General features: G+C 53.4%; 1 protein-coding gene across 1 annotated transcript in view; it reads left to right on the top strand.

Annotated features, from left to right (window-relative positions):
• The window catches only part of SIPA1L3 (signal-induced proliferation-associated 1 like 3), a 255,414-nt gene that overhangs the window by 234,767 nt on the left and 5,074 nt on the right, over nucleotides 1-15,573 (top strand). Inside the window, 4 exon segments of the mRNA XM_010849306.1 lie at nucleotides 6,236-6,401; nucleotides 7,191-7,352; nucleotides 7,354-7,441; nucleotides 11,726-11,869. Coding sequence (XP_010847608.1) covers nucleotides 6,236-6,401; nucleotides 7,191-7,352; nucleotides 7,354-7,441; nucleotides 11,726-11,869 — 560 coding nt within the window.

Raw genomic sequence — 15,573 nt, forward strand, 5'->3', positions numbered from 1 at the left:
CCCCCCCCGCCTCTCCCAGCCAGCCTTCCAGGAAAATCGGCCTGCCGCCCAAAGCGCAGACTCGATGAGTGTCCTCGCCAGCGAGGCTGGCAGAACCCCCAGCCCAGGCAGGCCAACCGACAGTGGTGCTAATTAGCTTAATTAACCCAGCCCCAAGGGAGCTGCCCGGGTTGGAGGCCAGAGCTCCCAGTCATCTGGGATCAGGCCCAGCCAAGTCAGAGCCTTTGGTCGCCTTCCACTCCTGGCCCAGCCATCACGGGAAAAAGAAGTTGCTGTTGTCCCGCTCCTAACTACAGGGCCTTCTTTGTCATTTTTCTGTCTCCCTCTTTCTTTTCTAACGTGAGTGGTTTAATTCCCCAGTGTGGCAAATGCAAGTTCAAACAACACGGGCAAATTAGGGACTCTGTCCAAGGCTGTCAGTCAGAACTTTGAGAGAGGGTACCTCCTCCTGGGTGTTTTCTTCATTTGTGTGTTCGATGGTAAAACACGCAGAGGATAAAAACCAAACTAGTTCAAAAGGGTATGCCGTGAAAACCAGGCCTCACTCCCTTCCCTGGCCCCCAGCCATCTAGCTCCCCTCCCCAGAGCAACCATTGTTTCATTTCTTGTCCATCCTTACAGAAATGTTCTGAACACGACTGAGCACACGTGAGTGTGTGTGTTTCCTTCCCGCCCCCCGCTTTTTTTTATCCATGGGGTCACCTCCTGTCTGTGCTGCAGCCTCTTTGACTTGCTCTTTTCTCAGCTTGGCGACAGCTCCATATTAGACAGAACACAGAAGGTGATCTCATTCTTTTTAACAATCAGAGTCGAGTCCATTTTATCCTCAGAGGTCATTAGATTTAAACATTTATAAAGGCCAAAGATCTTGAGAAGGAGGAAAAAGATCAGAGGTGCACAAACCCAGTTTTTTGGTTTTTTTTTTTTCTTTTAACCTGGAATGAATGCCATCTTAAATTATTGCTTAGAATTTTCAGTTTAGACAATACATTAGGAAATCCTCCCAGAAGAAAGAGAGTGTGGACAAAAATGATGAGTTTGACTCTCCAAACTGAATTTCATCATATTTTATTCCTTTTAGACATGTCATAGCTGCCCACTAACAGTGTCAGGCCATGTGGAACTTGCAGTGTATAGATAGATGTGGAGCTGAGGGTCGGAAAGAAGGTTCTAGCAGGATTTCTTCCAGGAAGCCAGCCCTCCGCTGGAGAATCAAGAGAGCCCCACTCAAGTCCTAGGGGTCCTGAGAGCTGGGAAGATAGTTTCAGCAAATGAACCCAAATAGAGCAAGGAAGGAATGCTTGTGTTCTCCTGGCTTGACTTTTTAAAGTATCTGTATCCTTTTATTTATTTATTTTTGTTGGCTGTGCTCGGTCTTCATTGCTGTGCACTGGCTTTCTCTAGTTGCAGCAAGAAGGGGCTACTCTCTACTTGCGGTGCGAGGGCTTCTCATTGTGGTGGCTTCTCTTACTGCAAGCATGGGCTCTGGGGTGCGTGGGCCTCAGCAATTGTGGTACACAGGCTTAGTTGCTCCGTGGCATGTGGGATCTTCCCAGACCAGGGAGAAAACCCATGTCCACAGCATTGGCAGACAGATTCTTAAACACTGGACCACCAGGGAAGTCCTCTATACTTTCTCCTGGTTTATGGAAATCATTTAAGCTTGCTGGGAAAGGAAGGGAGAGCAGAAGGGAGGTTGGAAAGAAGGAAGGAGATGGGTAGGGAGGTCAGCTGATGGGTTGGAAGGAAGGTCAGTTCTGTGTGATACACAGTTAATAACTCAGTCGGTGTGCCTGCTGGCCTCATCCCCACCCTGGACGTAAACACAAGACTGCAGGTGAGGTGGGAGGAGTGGGACCCCAAAACAGTTACACAGGATGAATCACTGGGAGATGAAGACAGTGAAGAAGTAGCACAGGAGAGTGTGAGGTAGCTCACCTGGACTGGGAGGCAGCCACAAAAGGTGGAGTGTCAGGGAAGGCCTCTCTGAGGAGGTGACATTTGAGTGAAGCTGGGTGGATGAGAAGCTGCCATTTGCGGGGAATGCTGGGGAGGTTGCTCTGGGCAGACAGAACAGCCGGTGCAAAGGCCCTGAGGCAGGGACTTCCCTGGCGTGTTTCAGGAACCTTGGGAAGCCTGTATGGGAGGAGGTGAGGGCTGAGGCAGGGTAGAACAGATTGTTTTGGACCTGGTGGGCTGTGGCAAGGAATGTTTTTAGAAAGAGAATCCCTCCCACATATCCACCTTAGGAGCTGAGAGTTTAGTAAACTTGAATATACCACGCTAAGCTGTGTGTGGCTTTCCTGGTGGCTCAGACAGTAAAGATTCTGCCTGCAATGCGGGAAGTCCTGGGTTTGATCCCTGGATTGGGAAGATCCCCTGGAGAAGGGCACGGCAACCCACTCTAGTATTCTCGCCTGGAGAATTCCGTGGACCGAGGAGCCTGGCAGGCTACAGGCTATGGGATCACAGAGTTGGACACAACTGAGTGACTGAGCACAGCACAGCATAAGCTGTGTGTGAGTTTTGTTTCCTAAAAATGGTTTCACACCATACATACCACTTTTTTTTTTAATATTTATTTGGCTGCACCAGGTCTTAGTTGTGGCACACAGGATCTTTAGTTGTGGCATGCAAACTCTCAGTTGCCACATGTGGGATCTAGTTCCCTGACCAGGGATCAAACCTGGGCCCCTGCATTGGGAGTGTGGAGGCTTAGGCACTGAACCACCAGGAAAGTCCCCGTAACTTGTTTACTCCCATGACGTATCTGAGCAAACCTCTTCCCACGTCATGTGGACCAAGTTCTCTTGTCTTCAGCAGCTGGAGGGGATTGTTCTGGGGTGCTGCTGGCCCTCCCTGCGGGGCCTCACCCTGCCACTGCTGGCCGGTGCTGTTTCCTCCCTAGTCAGGACTTCACAAAGCGTCCCCGCACACCTGGCACCTTAAAGGGGACACTCCCAGATGTAGAACTCCTAGGGTGGAGAGAGTGCACGGTTTTACATTTTCAGCAGGTCATTTTACACCCTTCCCAGAGGGGAGCCTCATGGGCAGCGCCCCTTGTGCAGGGGATTCTGGGAAATGGCAAAATCAAAAGGGAAGCGGCAAGGGTGAGGCCCTTTTGAGCTCCCAGGGGAATGGCATGTACTCTGGGGTGTGTGTGTGTGTCTTTCTTGCTTTTGTCTGTTTCTCTCTTTTGGATAGAAAGCTTTTCGTTTGCCCAGAAAGCATACTTGCCTAAAAATGACGGAGCCAGAATTACCCTAGCCCTGGAATTCTCATTTGAGAAGGAATACGATCTAACAAGAAAAAAAAAACTTAACCACCCTCTCTTCCTTCCTTTGTTGAAACCCCAAGGCTGGCAGCTGAGAAAATAAGAGAAAAAATAAAAAACATAGACTTCAGTACCCTCAGGAGCCCAAGATATCTTATTTCTTCCTGAGTTCAAAGACTCGTTTCTTTTTCTTTCTTGAGTTACACAATGATGAAGTCTGGGTGTCAGCTCTTTTTAAACTAGTTTTTATTATTATTTTTGTCATAATACATGATGATAGCAAAATAAATTCAACCAGTTAAGAAGGGTGTTTTTATCAGATGAAAAGTGAAAGTCTCATTTTTCCACCTTCTAATATGACTCCTACTTCCCAGAAGTAATCATTGTTCATAATTTCTTCCAGGATTTATTTTTTAATGTATAAAAGCTTTTTAAAAAATATTTATTAATTTATTTGGCTGTGTCTGGTCTTAGCACGTGGGATCTTTGTTGGGGCATGTGAGCTTCTCCAGTTGGGGTGCCTGTGTTTCTCTTTAGTTATGGTTCCTGGGTTCAGTTGCCCTGCAGCATATGGGAATCTTAGTTCCCCGACCAGTAATTGAACCCACGTCCCCTGCATGGGAAGGTGGATATTTAACCATGGGACCACCAGGAAAGTCCCTATAAAAGCATATTATTGCACCCAATGTGATTATGTTTCACATACTATACATCTTTCATACACCATCTCTTTGATAGAAACGTGACAGCCAAGCACTGTCGTGATGCCTGTGGGCGCTGCAGCCCGGTGGCCTGGACTGGAATCCTAACTCCTCTGCTCCCAGGCTGTGTGACTGTGGACAGTTACTTTAACCTCTCTGTATCTCAGTTTCCCACCTGTAAAGTGGAGATGCCAATTAACAGTGGCTCCCAGGGAGGGCTGCTCTGTAGATGTCACAGGTTAGCTCACATGGAGCCCTCGGACTGGTAGATAGCACCCGGCTCTGTGCTTCTGTTGGCTGTCATTATTTCTTTCCTGGGGGGAGAGGGTGGCAACACCTCAGATGAGGGATCCAGTGTTGGCTGGAAAAGTAGGACCTGATCCCAAAGGCTGGGCCAGACTCAGAAGGCAAGAGGAGACTGCAGGGGAAGTCCCAGGAGTGGAGGACAGAGAGCCCCCAGGAGCCAGCCTGGGCCAGGGAGCTGGGGTGACAGCCTGTGGTGCCTGCAGAATGGGAAGGAGCAATAGGAGGGGACTGTGTGCAGCTCAGGGTGCCCAGCACCTCCAGAGAAACGGTCAGAAGAGCAGCTCTCATGTCCCCAGCGTCCGCCCGGTGAGGTGCTGGCCAGGCAGTTTGCAGCAAATTCCAAAATGTAGTAAGGTCACTGTGTTTTCCTGTAAACCAAGGATCAGAGAGGTGGTGTGACTTGCCCAGGGTCCCACAGCAGGAACAGGCAGTCTAGACTCAGAGCCAGACCTGTCTGCCCACCAGGGCTCCTGCTCTTAACCCCAGACTGTGCCTCAGTGACTTTTAGATCATAGAGTCTTCTGGAAGGCAGCCCTGGGTCAGCTTTGGGAATGCTAAAGAAGAGTGTGGTGATCAGAGTGACCTGGCTCACAAATCAGCTTCTGAAACAAGATTGGAAGTTGTTCAGTCATGTCCGACTCTTTGTGACCCCGTGAACTATATAGTCCATGGAATTCTCCAGGCCACAACACTGGAGTGGGTAGCCGTTCCCCTCTCCAAGGGCTCTTCCTAACCCAGAGGTCAAATGCAGGTCTCCCGCATTGCGGGAGGATTCTTTACCAGCTGAGCCACCAGGAAGCCCAACGAAAATGGGAGACCCAGTAGAAAAGCCAAATAGTAGCAGTCAGAGGCTGCTCTAAGCCCTTGTGCCTCGTCTTCTGGGTCCTCCCAGCCACCCTGTGATGCGTGAGCCCACCCCACGTGATGGAAAGCAGAGTGAGGGGGATCTGGTGCCAGGCCCTGGAGCGCCCAGGCCAGAGGTCTGCTGTCTGTGGCCCAGCCCTGGCCCAAAGGGACCGGTCCCCCAGGGGAGTCTAACTCTGTGGGACCCTCTCCCTCTTCTGTGGCTGGAGTCCCTGCTCCACACCATCCCTGTTTTCCACCTGAACAACTCTGGAGTTTCCTGTCTCCTTGTTGCCATGAGGGTGATGTCTCTGTCCACAACTCTTCTAAAGCACAAATCAGGACCAGTCACTCAACAGCTCAGACTCTCCAGATACAATCCTGAGACCCCTCTGTGGCTCATAAGTTCCTGAACACCTGCCCCAGCCCCTCCCAGGCCTCCCCTCCTCCCCCTCACCGTCTTGCCCCCTACGCCTCTGTAAACTCACCAGGCTTGTTCACACGCCTCAGCCCAACACTCGCTGATCCCTCTATCTGGCATCCTCTTCTACCAGCAGATTCCTGCCTTCTTCCCTTTCTGCTCAGATGTCATCCCCTTAGAAAAGCCTGCCTTGGGGCTTCCCTGGTGGTCCAGTGGTTGAGACTCCATGCTTCCAGTGTAGGGGGCACGGGTTTGATCCCTGAGCAGGGAACTAAGATCTCCGTGCCATGTGGCACTGCCAAAAGATGACAAGAAAACCCAGCCTCCATCCCCAGAGACCCCTATCCTTTTACCCAGCTTTATTTCTCTTCAGAATACCTCTCTCCACCTCGCACTGTGGGGTCTCCCGCTCATTTATTCACGGTCAGTCTCTGACGGGTCTGCTCCACGTTCACTGCTGTATTCCCGCTGCTGAGCACACACACGGCACAGAGTGGGTTTCCAGGACACATCTGGGGGGTGGGCAAGTGGAGACGATAACCCAGGTCTCATCTCTGTCCATCTTCACCGGGTGACGTGAGGACGCCGTGGTCACTCATCCAGTGGCGGTTGGCTCCCTGGGGTCAGAATGGCTTTGAGAAGTGACTCAAGCCTCCCAAGACCCTTCTGACTGTGACCTTCTCCTTCCAGGCAGGTAGACAGCAGCACGAAAAACGTCTTCGGGCAGCCGCGGTTGAGGGCCTCCCTCCGAGACCTCCGCTCCCCACGGAAGAACTACAAGTCCACCATCGAAGATGACCTAAAGAAACTCATCATCATGGACAACCTGGCGCCCGAGCAGGAGAGAGACACAGGCGTACGTAGAGGCTGCCCCCACCAGGCACACACCCATGCTCCTGTGCATGCAATCAGACAGGCAGAGGGAGGCGGGGCTGGGCCGGGGCGGCTCCCTGCACTCGCTCCAGCCTCTTCCTGCCCGCGGCACCTACCAGCCTATTGGAGTGTGCGTGTGCCCCTGCAGCCAGGAGTCAGGATGTCACGTTGGTCAGGGATAGGATCACAGTGTGAGCCAGCCTGGCAGGCTCACTGGGGCTTTATACCCACTGGACCGCTCTCATATCCTTTTCCCTGAGCGCAGGGTGGAAGCAGCACCTGCCTGCCCAGACCACAGGACCAGGAATGGAGGGGAGTGCTCAGGGGGCACTTGGGCTCCTGTGACCCAGAGGTGGGGGAGGCCAAAACAGCAGGTGTTCTCTGTCCCTCTCGTCTCTGCCTCCCCTGGTGGGCCAGGCGCTTGGGCAGGTGCACTCTTGTTGGGACCTGGGTGGCCCCAGTCTCTGCAGGGTTTCCCTCCCACCAGCTCTGGGGGGAGCCAGCACTCGTCCCAGGTGGTCCCCACCAACACCTGGGTCTCCTGCTCTAGCTGAGGTCACCCCACCTTCCCTACCTCCCCTGGAGCTGGAGAGTGGGGTCGGCCCTCCAGACCCAAGTGGGCTGCAAAGAGGGGAGGAGGAATCCTCAGAGAGAAGTGGGGTACTTTGGGCAGAAATGGATGCTGGGTGGGTGAGGACTGCAGATGGTGGGGAAGAAGCATCCGAGGGCAGTAACCATGGGCCTGGCCGTGACCACACCCCTGTCCTGGCAGCAGTCTCCACAGAAGAGCCTGCAGCGGACGCTGTCAGATGAGAGTCTGTGCAGTGGGCGTCGGGAGCCCAGCTTCGCCAACCCTGCCGGCCTGGAGCCGGGCCTGCCCAGCGACGTGCTCTTCACCAGCACCTGCGCCTTCCCCTCCAGCACGCTGACAGGGCCAGGGCCGCCAACACCAGCACCCCCACCCACCTGGCGGCCCTGGCCCTGTCCCCACCACCGCTAGCAACAGCTTCCCCGAGAAGAAATGTGAGCCCGGGAACCTGGAGGCTGGTTGTGGGGGGGGGGAGCAGGAGGGCATGAGCATGTGGATCACCTCGAGGTCAAAGGCCATGGGTCATCAGTGTCAAAGTCAGGTGAGGGTGGGAACTGAAGTACATGGGAGCATCCGGGGACTGCAGTGGTTCAGCACATTGGGTGTCACCCTCAGAGCAAGGAATTGTTGGCCAAGCATCAGTCACCTAGGAATGGGGGGCCCCCAAGGATTGAGGTCATCTGAGACCAGAGAGAGGGCATTAGTCTCTCTAGGTGTCTCCAGACTGGAAGCTCATTACTAGGGCCTTGAGGATCAGGGTTTCCATTATATGTGCCCCTTCCCCAGCTCCCTGTTGCAGCACCAAACAGATTACCTCATGAATTTTTTTTTAATATTTATTTTTATTTATGTATTTATTTGGGTGCTCCGGGTCTTAGTTGCAGCATGCAGGATCTTTAGTTACAGCCTGTAAACTCTTAGTTGTGGCATTTGGGCTCTAGTTCCCTGACCAGGGATCAAACCTGAGCCCCCTGCATTGGGAGCACAGAGTCTCAACCACTGGGCCACCATGGAGGTTCCTGTCTTCACATACATGACTTCATCCAGGCCTGCCAGCTCTCAGCAGGAGGGGATACAGTGGTGTGACCACCATCAGCAAATATTTACTGAAGGAAGTGCTATGTACACGGTTGCGCGCTGGCTGGGGTGAGCTGTCCTTCAGTCCGCACTGTAACCCTCTATCCGCAACCTCAGAGGCTCTGAGACCAGAAGGCAGGGCAGAAGTCTGGGCCAGGCGCCCCCGGCAGTGCCCGACCTAGACGGATATACGGCTGTTCATGGCCCTTCTTCACCCCACTCGGCATGAAGCGTCTGTTGCTGAGTTGAGGAACACGGGTGTGTTGAATGGGGGCCGCTGCCAACCTTTCTGGGTGTATGTGCATGTATAGAGTATGTCATTACTTTGTCAGATCGCCACAAACTTTGACTTCAGAGATGTGCCCACCCCAGGTTTCAGCTGAGGGACTGTGCCCTGTAGCATCTGATGGAGCCCTTTTGTACACCACAGAGGGTGGGATGGAGGCTCAGGGACTTTTTTTTGAGGGCTTCTGTCTCCCCCCTTAAAATTCTTCCACAGCTTCTCATTGACCTCGTATCTGGGTCCGTAGACCTTGCCCTGGTATTCTGGGGCTCCTCCCTAGGGCCCTTCCTCAGCGCCTCCGTGAGAACCCCCTGGCCCACTCTCTCCTCGGGGTATTCCAAGTGACTCCCCCTGCCCGCCATGCTGCTCTCCCAGCCCCGTGCTGGCCCTGACTCCCGCTTCCCCTTTAGGGCTTCGCTCAGATCTGGCTCTTTGCTGGAGTCTCCCAGAAGCCCCAGGCTGGATCCTCCCTCCCAGTTTAAACTCCAGAGCCCCTGTTCTGCCCCTCCGTTGCCTTCTTCCCACTGTCTCCAGCCCCTGGTCTGGGCCAGGCTCTGCTGTAGGCTCTGGGCACCCAGCAGTGGGGGGCACACAGCACCTCTGCCCTGGTGGCACTGAGCTTCCCGGCGGTTTCTCTTGCTTCCCTGATCTTCACTCTGTGTCTCCTTCATCAGCCTCTCGCCTCCACTGCCCTGTCTGTGCCAAAGGCAGGGCCTGGCACGAGGAGGCATTTGACACATGGTGAGAAGGCAAGAGACGGGCCAGGGCAGGAGGGTGCACAGAGATCACAGACAGACAGACAGACAGACAGAGCGCCTGCCTGGCTCTACCTGTACTTTAAGTTGTGTCAAAGATGCTGCCTCCTCCAGGAAGTCCTCTCCCTAACCAGGCTGTCAGGCAGCTCCTCTGGGCACCCCTTGCCCCGGCTCCCTCCCGTCCCGTCATGCTGTCTCAGCCTTGTGTTTCCCCATCACAGCCCCTCTCTCTCCCGGTGGTCACTGTGTGGGAATGAGTCTGTCTCCCCCGCTGGACTGGAGACTCCCTAAGAGCAGGGCCCAGGGTTGTTTGGGTCCTTACAGTGACCGCAGCCCAGCGCCCTCTCTCTCATGAAATACACACACAGACACACACACACACACATATCCTTCTCTGTGCCCATCTGACTCTCCTGTCCTCCTGAACCTGAGAGTCCCATCTGGCTGGGGCCCCAGGCCTTTCCACATCTCCACGCCTGCTCGAGAGCCCTTCCCAAGCCACGTCGGGGCTGAAGAGGGGCTGTCAGCCCGGTCCCAGGCTCCGCTGATGAAGAGCCCTCAAGGCCAAGGAGCCTCTCACGAGGCAGTGCCTGAGATGACTGGCGTGGCAGAGGCAGCTGCTCCCGCAGTCCCCACCTGCTCGGCTGTGAGACACTAGGAGGCTGGAAATGGGAGCGTGGGGATCGAGGACCTCCTTCAGCCTGCCTTCTCATCCATTCCCCTGAGCATTCATTCACTTGCCAACTAGCACCTCGCATCCTGAGAGCCGGGTGGCCCGAGATTGTGGTCAGGTCCTGACCTCACAGCTGTAACCTCCCTGTGCCTATAGAAAAAGCACCCACCTCAGTGAGTTAATCCGAGAATCAAGCTAGTACATGGGAAACACCAAACTCAGGGCCTGATATGCAGTAAGCGCTGAAAAACACTCTAGCTGTTGATGTATTTATTGTCAGTGTTTTGTCGCCAGGAGAGAGCATTCTAACCTCTCATCAGTCAGGTTTTTGTCTCTGAACTAAGACATGAACAGGGAGCCTCTCAAGACCAATGCCGCATGGGGCTGGGTCAGCGTCAGGCCCCACGTGTTAAAATCAGGTGCCCCCACCAGCGAGAGAGAGGGTGCAAGGCAGCTAGCTTCCTGCTCTGAGCCCCAGTCACCCGCTCTGTCACACAGGGTCATAGTAGCTCTTCCCTCCTGGCTAATTTGGGGGAGTGGGGGCTAAGAGATGATCGCTGTAGTACCCGGTGTGGTGCCCGGCAAGAGGATGAGCCTGGGGTACATGGAGCAGGCCCAGCCTTTCTTGCCGGAGTCACCGCCTGACCTCCGTGCTTCACCGTCGCCCTCTGCCCTCCCCTGTAGGGTCTGTGAGGCCCCAGCGAGTCAGGGCCTAAGCCCCACAGGAGGCCTCCATCTCTGCAGCAGATGTCACCGTTGACACGCTGCTGGTGCCTTCCATCCCTTCCAGCACCCCGAGACTCTTTCTCTGCTTGTCATGTCATGCCTGAACCCACCAGGTCTCCCCACAGTGACCCTAAACCCCAGCCATACCCCAGAGCTCCACGATCTGTCTGCAGCCTGGCACTCTGCCCTCTGCTCCAGACGCACATGGTCTGCACGCCACCCACGGCTCCGTGCGGGTGTCTCAGGCATCTCACACTCACACCTCCAGAAGCCTCCCTTCTGGTCCCGCCCTCAGCCCTCCCAACTCAGTGCCAGCTCCCAGATCCTGAAGTCCTCCCAGAGGCCCCTCTGTCTCACACCCACGTCCACCCTCAGGGAATGCTTTTGGCCCCACCTGCCAGGCAGACCCAGGACCTTGTCCCTCCAGCCGTACCGGGTCCTGTCTGCCTTCATCTCCCTCCTGGACCGTCCCAGGAGCCTCCTCACAGCCTCCCTAATCCCCACACACAAAGCTGGAGGGACTCAGTGGATACCTGCAACAGCTCAGAACCCTCCTCTGGCTCCATCTCACTCAGGGAAGCGATACGGTTCTTGTCATAGCCCCCAGGGGCCCTGCGCCATCCAGCCCTGTCAGCACCTTCTGTCCCGGCCACGCGGGCCTCCTCTTTTTTTGTAAGTTTGTCTGTGCCGGGTCTTAGTTGTGGCATGTGGGATTTAGTTCCCTGACAAGGCATCGAATCTAGGTCCCCTGCAGTGGAAACATGGAGTCTCAGCCACTGGACATCTACAGGAGTACCCTCCTTGGTGTTTCTTAAACGTCCAGGCACGTTCCCGCTTTAGGGATTGATTTCTCACTGGTTGGTTCATCTGCCCAGAATGCTCTTCTCCCAAGGTGTACCCCCTGGCCACACCCCAACAGCCTCGCCTCCTTCTGAGTTTTGTACAAAAGGCCATCTTCTCCACGAGGCCTCCCCGGTGCCCCATTTCAAATCATACCCACATAAATATCCAAGACTCCTACCCCCTTACCCTGCTGGTTGTTTTCCTTGGCATTTATCATCTAATAAATATAATTTATTCATTTAATTATATATAAGTGTAACAGTTATGTAACGTTACATAATTGTATGGGAAGTGTAAAGGAACGTGTTCATTTCTTTATTTCTCCCACGCTGTCACTCACACCCATCCTCTCCCCACCCAGCCACCATCTCAGCCTCCGAGCTCTCACTGGCCGACGGGCGGGACCGGCCCCTGCGGCGTCTGGACCCGGGAATGATGCCGCTCCCTGACACAGCTGCTGGCCTCGAGTGGTCCAGCCTGGTGAACGCAGCCAAGGCCTATGAAGGTAGGCGCCTTCCACTCAACCCCAGCAGATCCCACTCCCTTCTCTGTTCTGGAAGGATCCACAGAGGGCATTGAAGCTTTTTGTTTTTTCTAGCTTACTATATTTTACTTGTGCCTCTATACTGCTGTGCTCAGCCGTGTCTGACTCTTTGTGACCCCATGGACTGGAGCCCACGAGGCTCCTCTGTCCATGGGATTCTCCAGGCAAGAGTACTGGAGTGGGTTACAGTTTCCTCCCCTAGGGGATCTTCCCGACCCAGGGATCAAACCCATGTCTGTTGCATTGGCATATGGGTTTTTACCACAGAGGCACCTGGGAAGCCCACTCAGCCTCTTTGTCAACATTACCTTTTCTTTTTTTTTTTTTGTCAAACTGGGCCTTTTTCTAAGAAGGAAGATGTGTTTTCTTTTTAATTTACTTTCTAATTGGAGGAAAATTGCTTAAAAAATATGGAGCACTTCACGAATTTGAATGTCATCCTTCTGCAGGGGCTATGCTAATCCTCCCTGTCCACCCGCTTTTAGTGTATGTGCTGCCAAAGCGAGCACGGCCTCGAGGCTTTAAAGGGGGACACACTCAGGTTCCAGGATCGGGGGAGGCCAGGGTTCACATCCTCCCTGTCACTTGCTCACTGTGCAGTCCTGGGCAAATGTCTTCATCTCTCTGATGCCCCCAGCTAGCTTGTCTACAAAACAGGAACGAGACTGTACCCACTGCCTAGGGCCACAGGGAGGAATCTATGAAAACTGTTTATAAAACTTGTCATCACAGAACATGCCATCAACAGAGAGTGCTCCCTGTTACTATTTTAGTGCGGAAGTGTAGTGATCCCAGTTGTACTTAGATGTACTTGGGCTACAAGTGGCAGAAAATCCAGTGACTTAAACAAGGTTTTATGCAGTGAAAATTCCAGGGGTGGGCAGTGAGGCTGGTGGGTAGTAAAAATTTCTGGGGTGATCATTTCTGATTAGGGTCAGGTTCCTTCCCCTACTGCTCTGCCCTTCCTGGGGACCTCACCCTCACAGTTGGGCTGCCAGAGCTCTGGCCATCACGTCCAGCTCTGCCCGCAGGTAGAGACGGACACCCACCCCACCCCACCCCCACTTGAAGGATGCTTTCCATAGCCTCACCTTCCCCCTGCACTTACATCCCATTGGCCTGAGTGTCATGGCCACACTTTGCTACAGGGCAGGCTGGGGAATGAGGACCTGTGCACGGCTGAAATTTGGGATCTATTATTATGGAGAAAGAGAAAACAGACCATAAGACAGCTGGCTGTCTCTACCATTTCCATCCCACGTGTCCTTGGGCAAGCACCTTTACCTTTCTCAGCCTCGGTTTCCTCATCTGTGAAACCCTGACAGATAAGGATATATTCTTCTGGCTCATTTTTCATCTTTTAGGCCTCAGCTTTGCAGTCCCTCCTCTAGGAAGCCCTCCCTCATATCCCTTAGTCTGGATCAGACACCTCCTCTTTCCCATGGCCCTGACCCCTCAGCCTGTGCCCTTGCTTTCTTTTTAATTAATTAATTAATTTGGTTGCATCAGGGCTAAGTTGCAGCACTCAGGCTTCTCTAGTTGTGGCTCAGGGGCTTAGTGTCCCCAAGCATATGGGATCTTAGTTCCCTGACCAGGGATTGAACCTATGCCCCTTGCAGTGGAAGTAGAGAGTCTTAATCACGGGACCATCAGGGATGTCCCCTGCAGTAAGCTGTTTTTAAAAAGTAAAGGAGAAGGGGCTTCCCTATTGGCTCAATTGTAAAGAATTCTCCTACCAGTGCAGGAGACTTGGGTTTGATCCCTGGTACAGGAAGATCTCAAATGCGCATGGCAAACGCCATGCACCACAACTACTAAGCCTGTGCTCTAGAGCCGGGGAGCCACAGCTGCTGAGCCCATGTGCTGCGACTACTGAAGCCCGTGCGCCTAGAGCCTGCGCACCACCACAGGAGAAGCCAGCACAGTGAGAAGCCCTCGCACCGCAACTAGAGAATAGCCCATGCACAGCAGCGAAAACCCAGAGCAGCCAAAAGTAAGGGTTTTTTTTTAAATGTGAAGGAAAAGAGTGCTCAGGAGAATTAAAAACCAGAGAGATCACAGGGCAGGAACCCCAAGGTATGTTGAAGTGTGTTGAAAGGTGTTGAAACGGGTGATGGGTTCATGACCCATGATGCTCTTTTCTCTGCTTTGGGGCCTATTTGAAACTGTTTATATAAAAGCATTTTCAAGAAGCATAAATAGTGAATCCAAGATAGAAAACAGCAGCTATAAAGGATGTTATTTAGAGAATGGGGGAAATTTCCAGGTGGTTGTCTATTAGACGATAATAGCATGTCAGCGTCAACTTGCCTGAGGACAATATTGTGTAGGAAATATGTAGGAGCATCTCTTTCCTTTCTGGAGACGTGTCGTAAAGTACTCATGGGTGAAGTACCAGGATGTTGGTACATTCCCTTCCCCAATGGTTAGGGAAGGAAACACGCACAAATGCAGGAAGTAAGTGTGGCATAACCATTAACAGTGGGTGGATCTTGGGGAAGGGCATTCGGGGTTTCACTGTGCTGTTCTTGGAGCCAGGAGTTAGAAATAAAGGAGCCCGCCTTTGCCTCCCTGGGAGAGGCTCAGCCCCTCCTGTTTGCTCTGTCCTAGGACTCACTTAGTGAGAAGTGTTAGTCGCACAGTCGTGTCCTACTCTTTGTGACCCCCACGGACTGTAGGCCACCAGGCTCCTCAGGTTGGGATTCGCCCAGAATACTGGAGTGGGTTGCCATGTCCTTCTCCAGGGGATCTCCCTAACCCAGGGATTGAACCGGGGTCTCCTGCACTGGGCTTCCCTGTGGCTAAGCTGGTAAAGAATCTGCCTGCAATGCCGGAGACCTGGGTTCTATCCCTGGATTGGGAGGATCCCCTGGAGAAGGGAAAGGCTACCCACTCCAGTATTCTTGTTTGGAGAATTCCATGGACTGTACAGTCCATGGGGTCACAAAGAGTCGGACACGACTGAGCAACTTTCACTTTCACTTCTGCGTTGCAGGCAGACTCTTTACCGTCTGAGCCACCAGGGAAGCCCCAGGACTCACTCAGCCAGCCACTCTTTGGATGCATTCAGACTGTTTTCGATTTCTGCCATCATAGAAGGACCACCTAACGGTCCCATGTGAAAATGCAGGCACTGGCTCAGGCCCTGCCCCCCCGAGCCAGTCATGCGTCTGGAGGATGGGACCCGGGCATCTTTGCTTTAACCACCAGCCCCATGAGACTGTTTCTCTCTTCCATATACCTGATAGTTTCTGTCTGGTGTCTCTCTTTGCTTTGGAAGTTCCACAGACATCCTCAGAATTAGGACATAATGAATCCCTGTGTCCTCATCAGCCAGTGTCAACGCCATCCACTTCCAGCCATTTTCCCCCCTCACCATTATTGACAAAACCAGGCCATTTCAGCTGAATTGGGGCAGTTCCTTGCCCACACTGCACTCAACTCCTTTCTCTGTCCCTTGTATTTTGTATAAACTGGTCGTCAGATCCGGAGGCTTTCTCAGAAACAGGACGGAATATTGTGTTTGTGTCCTGACTTGGTTTGGTTTTTTGGCAAGAATCCATCCTGTATGCCTGTGTGATCTAAGCGGGTGTGATTGGGGAGTGTCCTGGGGGTTTGCGGGAAGGGATTGGCCGTTGCGGGGGGGGGGGGGGGGGGGGGAGGAG

This window comes from Bison bison, unplaced genomic scaffold (genome assembly GCF_000754665.1).
Source record: "Bison bison bison isolate TAMUID 2011002044 unplaced genomic scaffold, Bison_UMD1.0 scf7180017864280, whole genome shotgun sequence".
Taxonomy (NCBI): domain Eukaryota; kingdom Metazoa; phylum Chordata; class Mammalia; order Artiodactyla; family Bovidae; genus Bison; species Bison bison.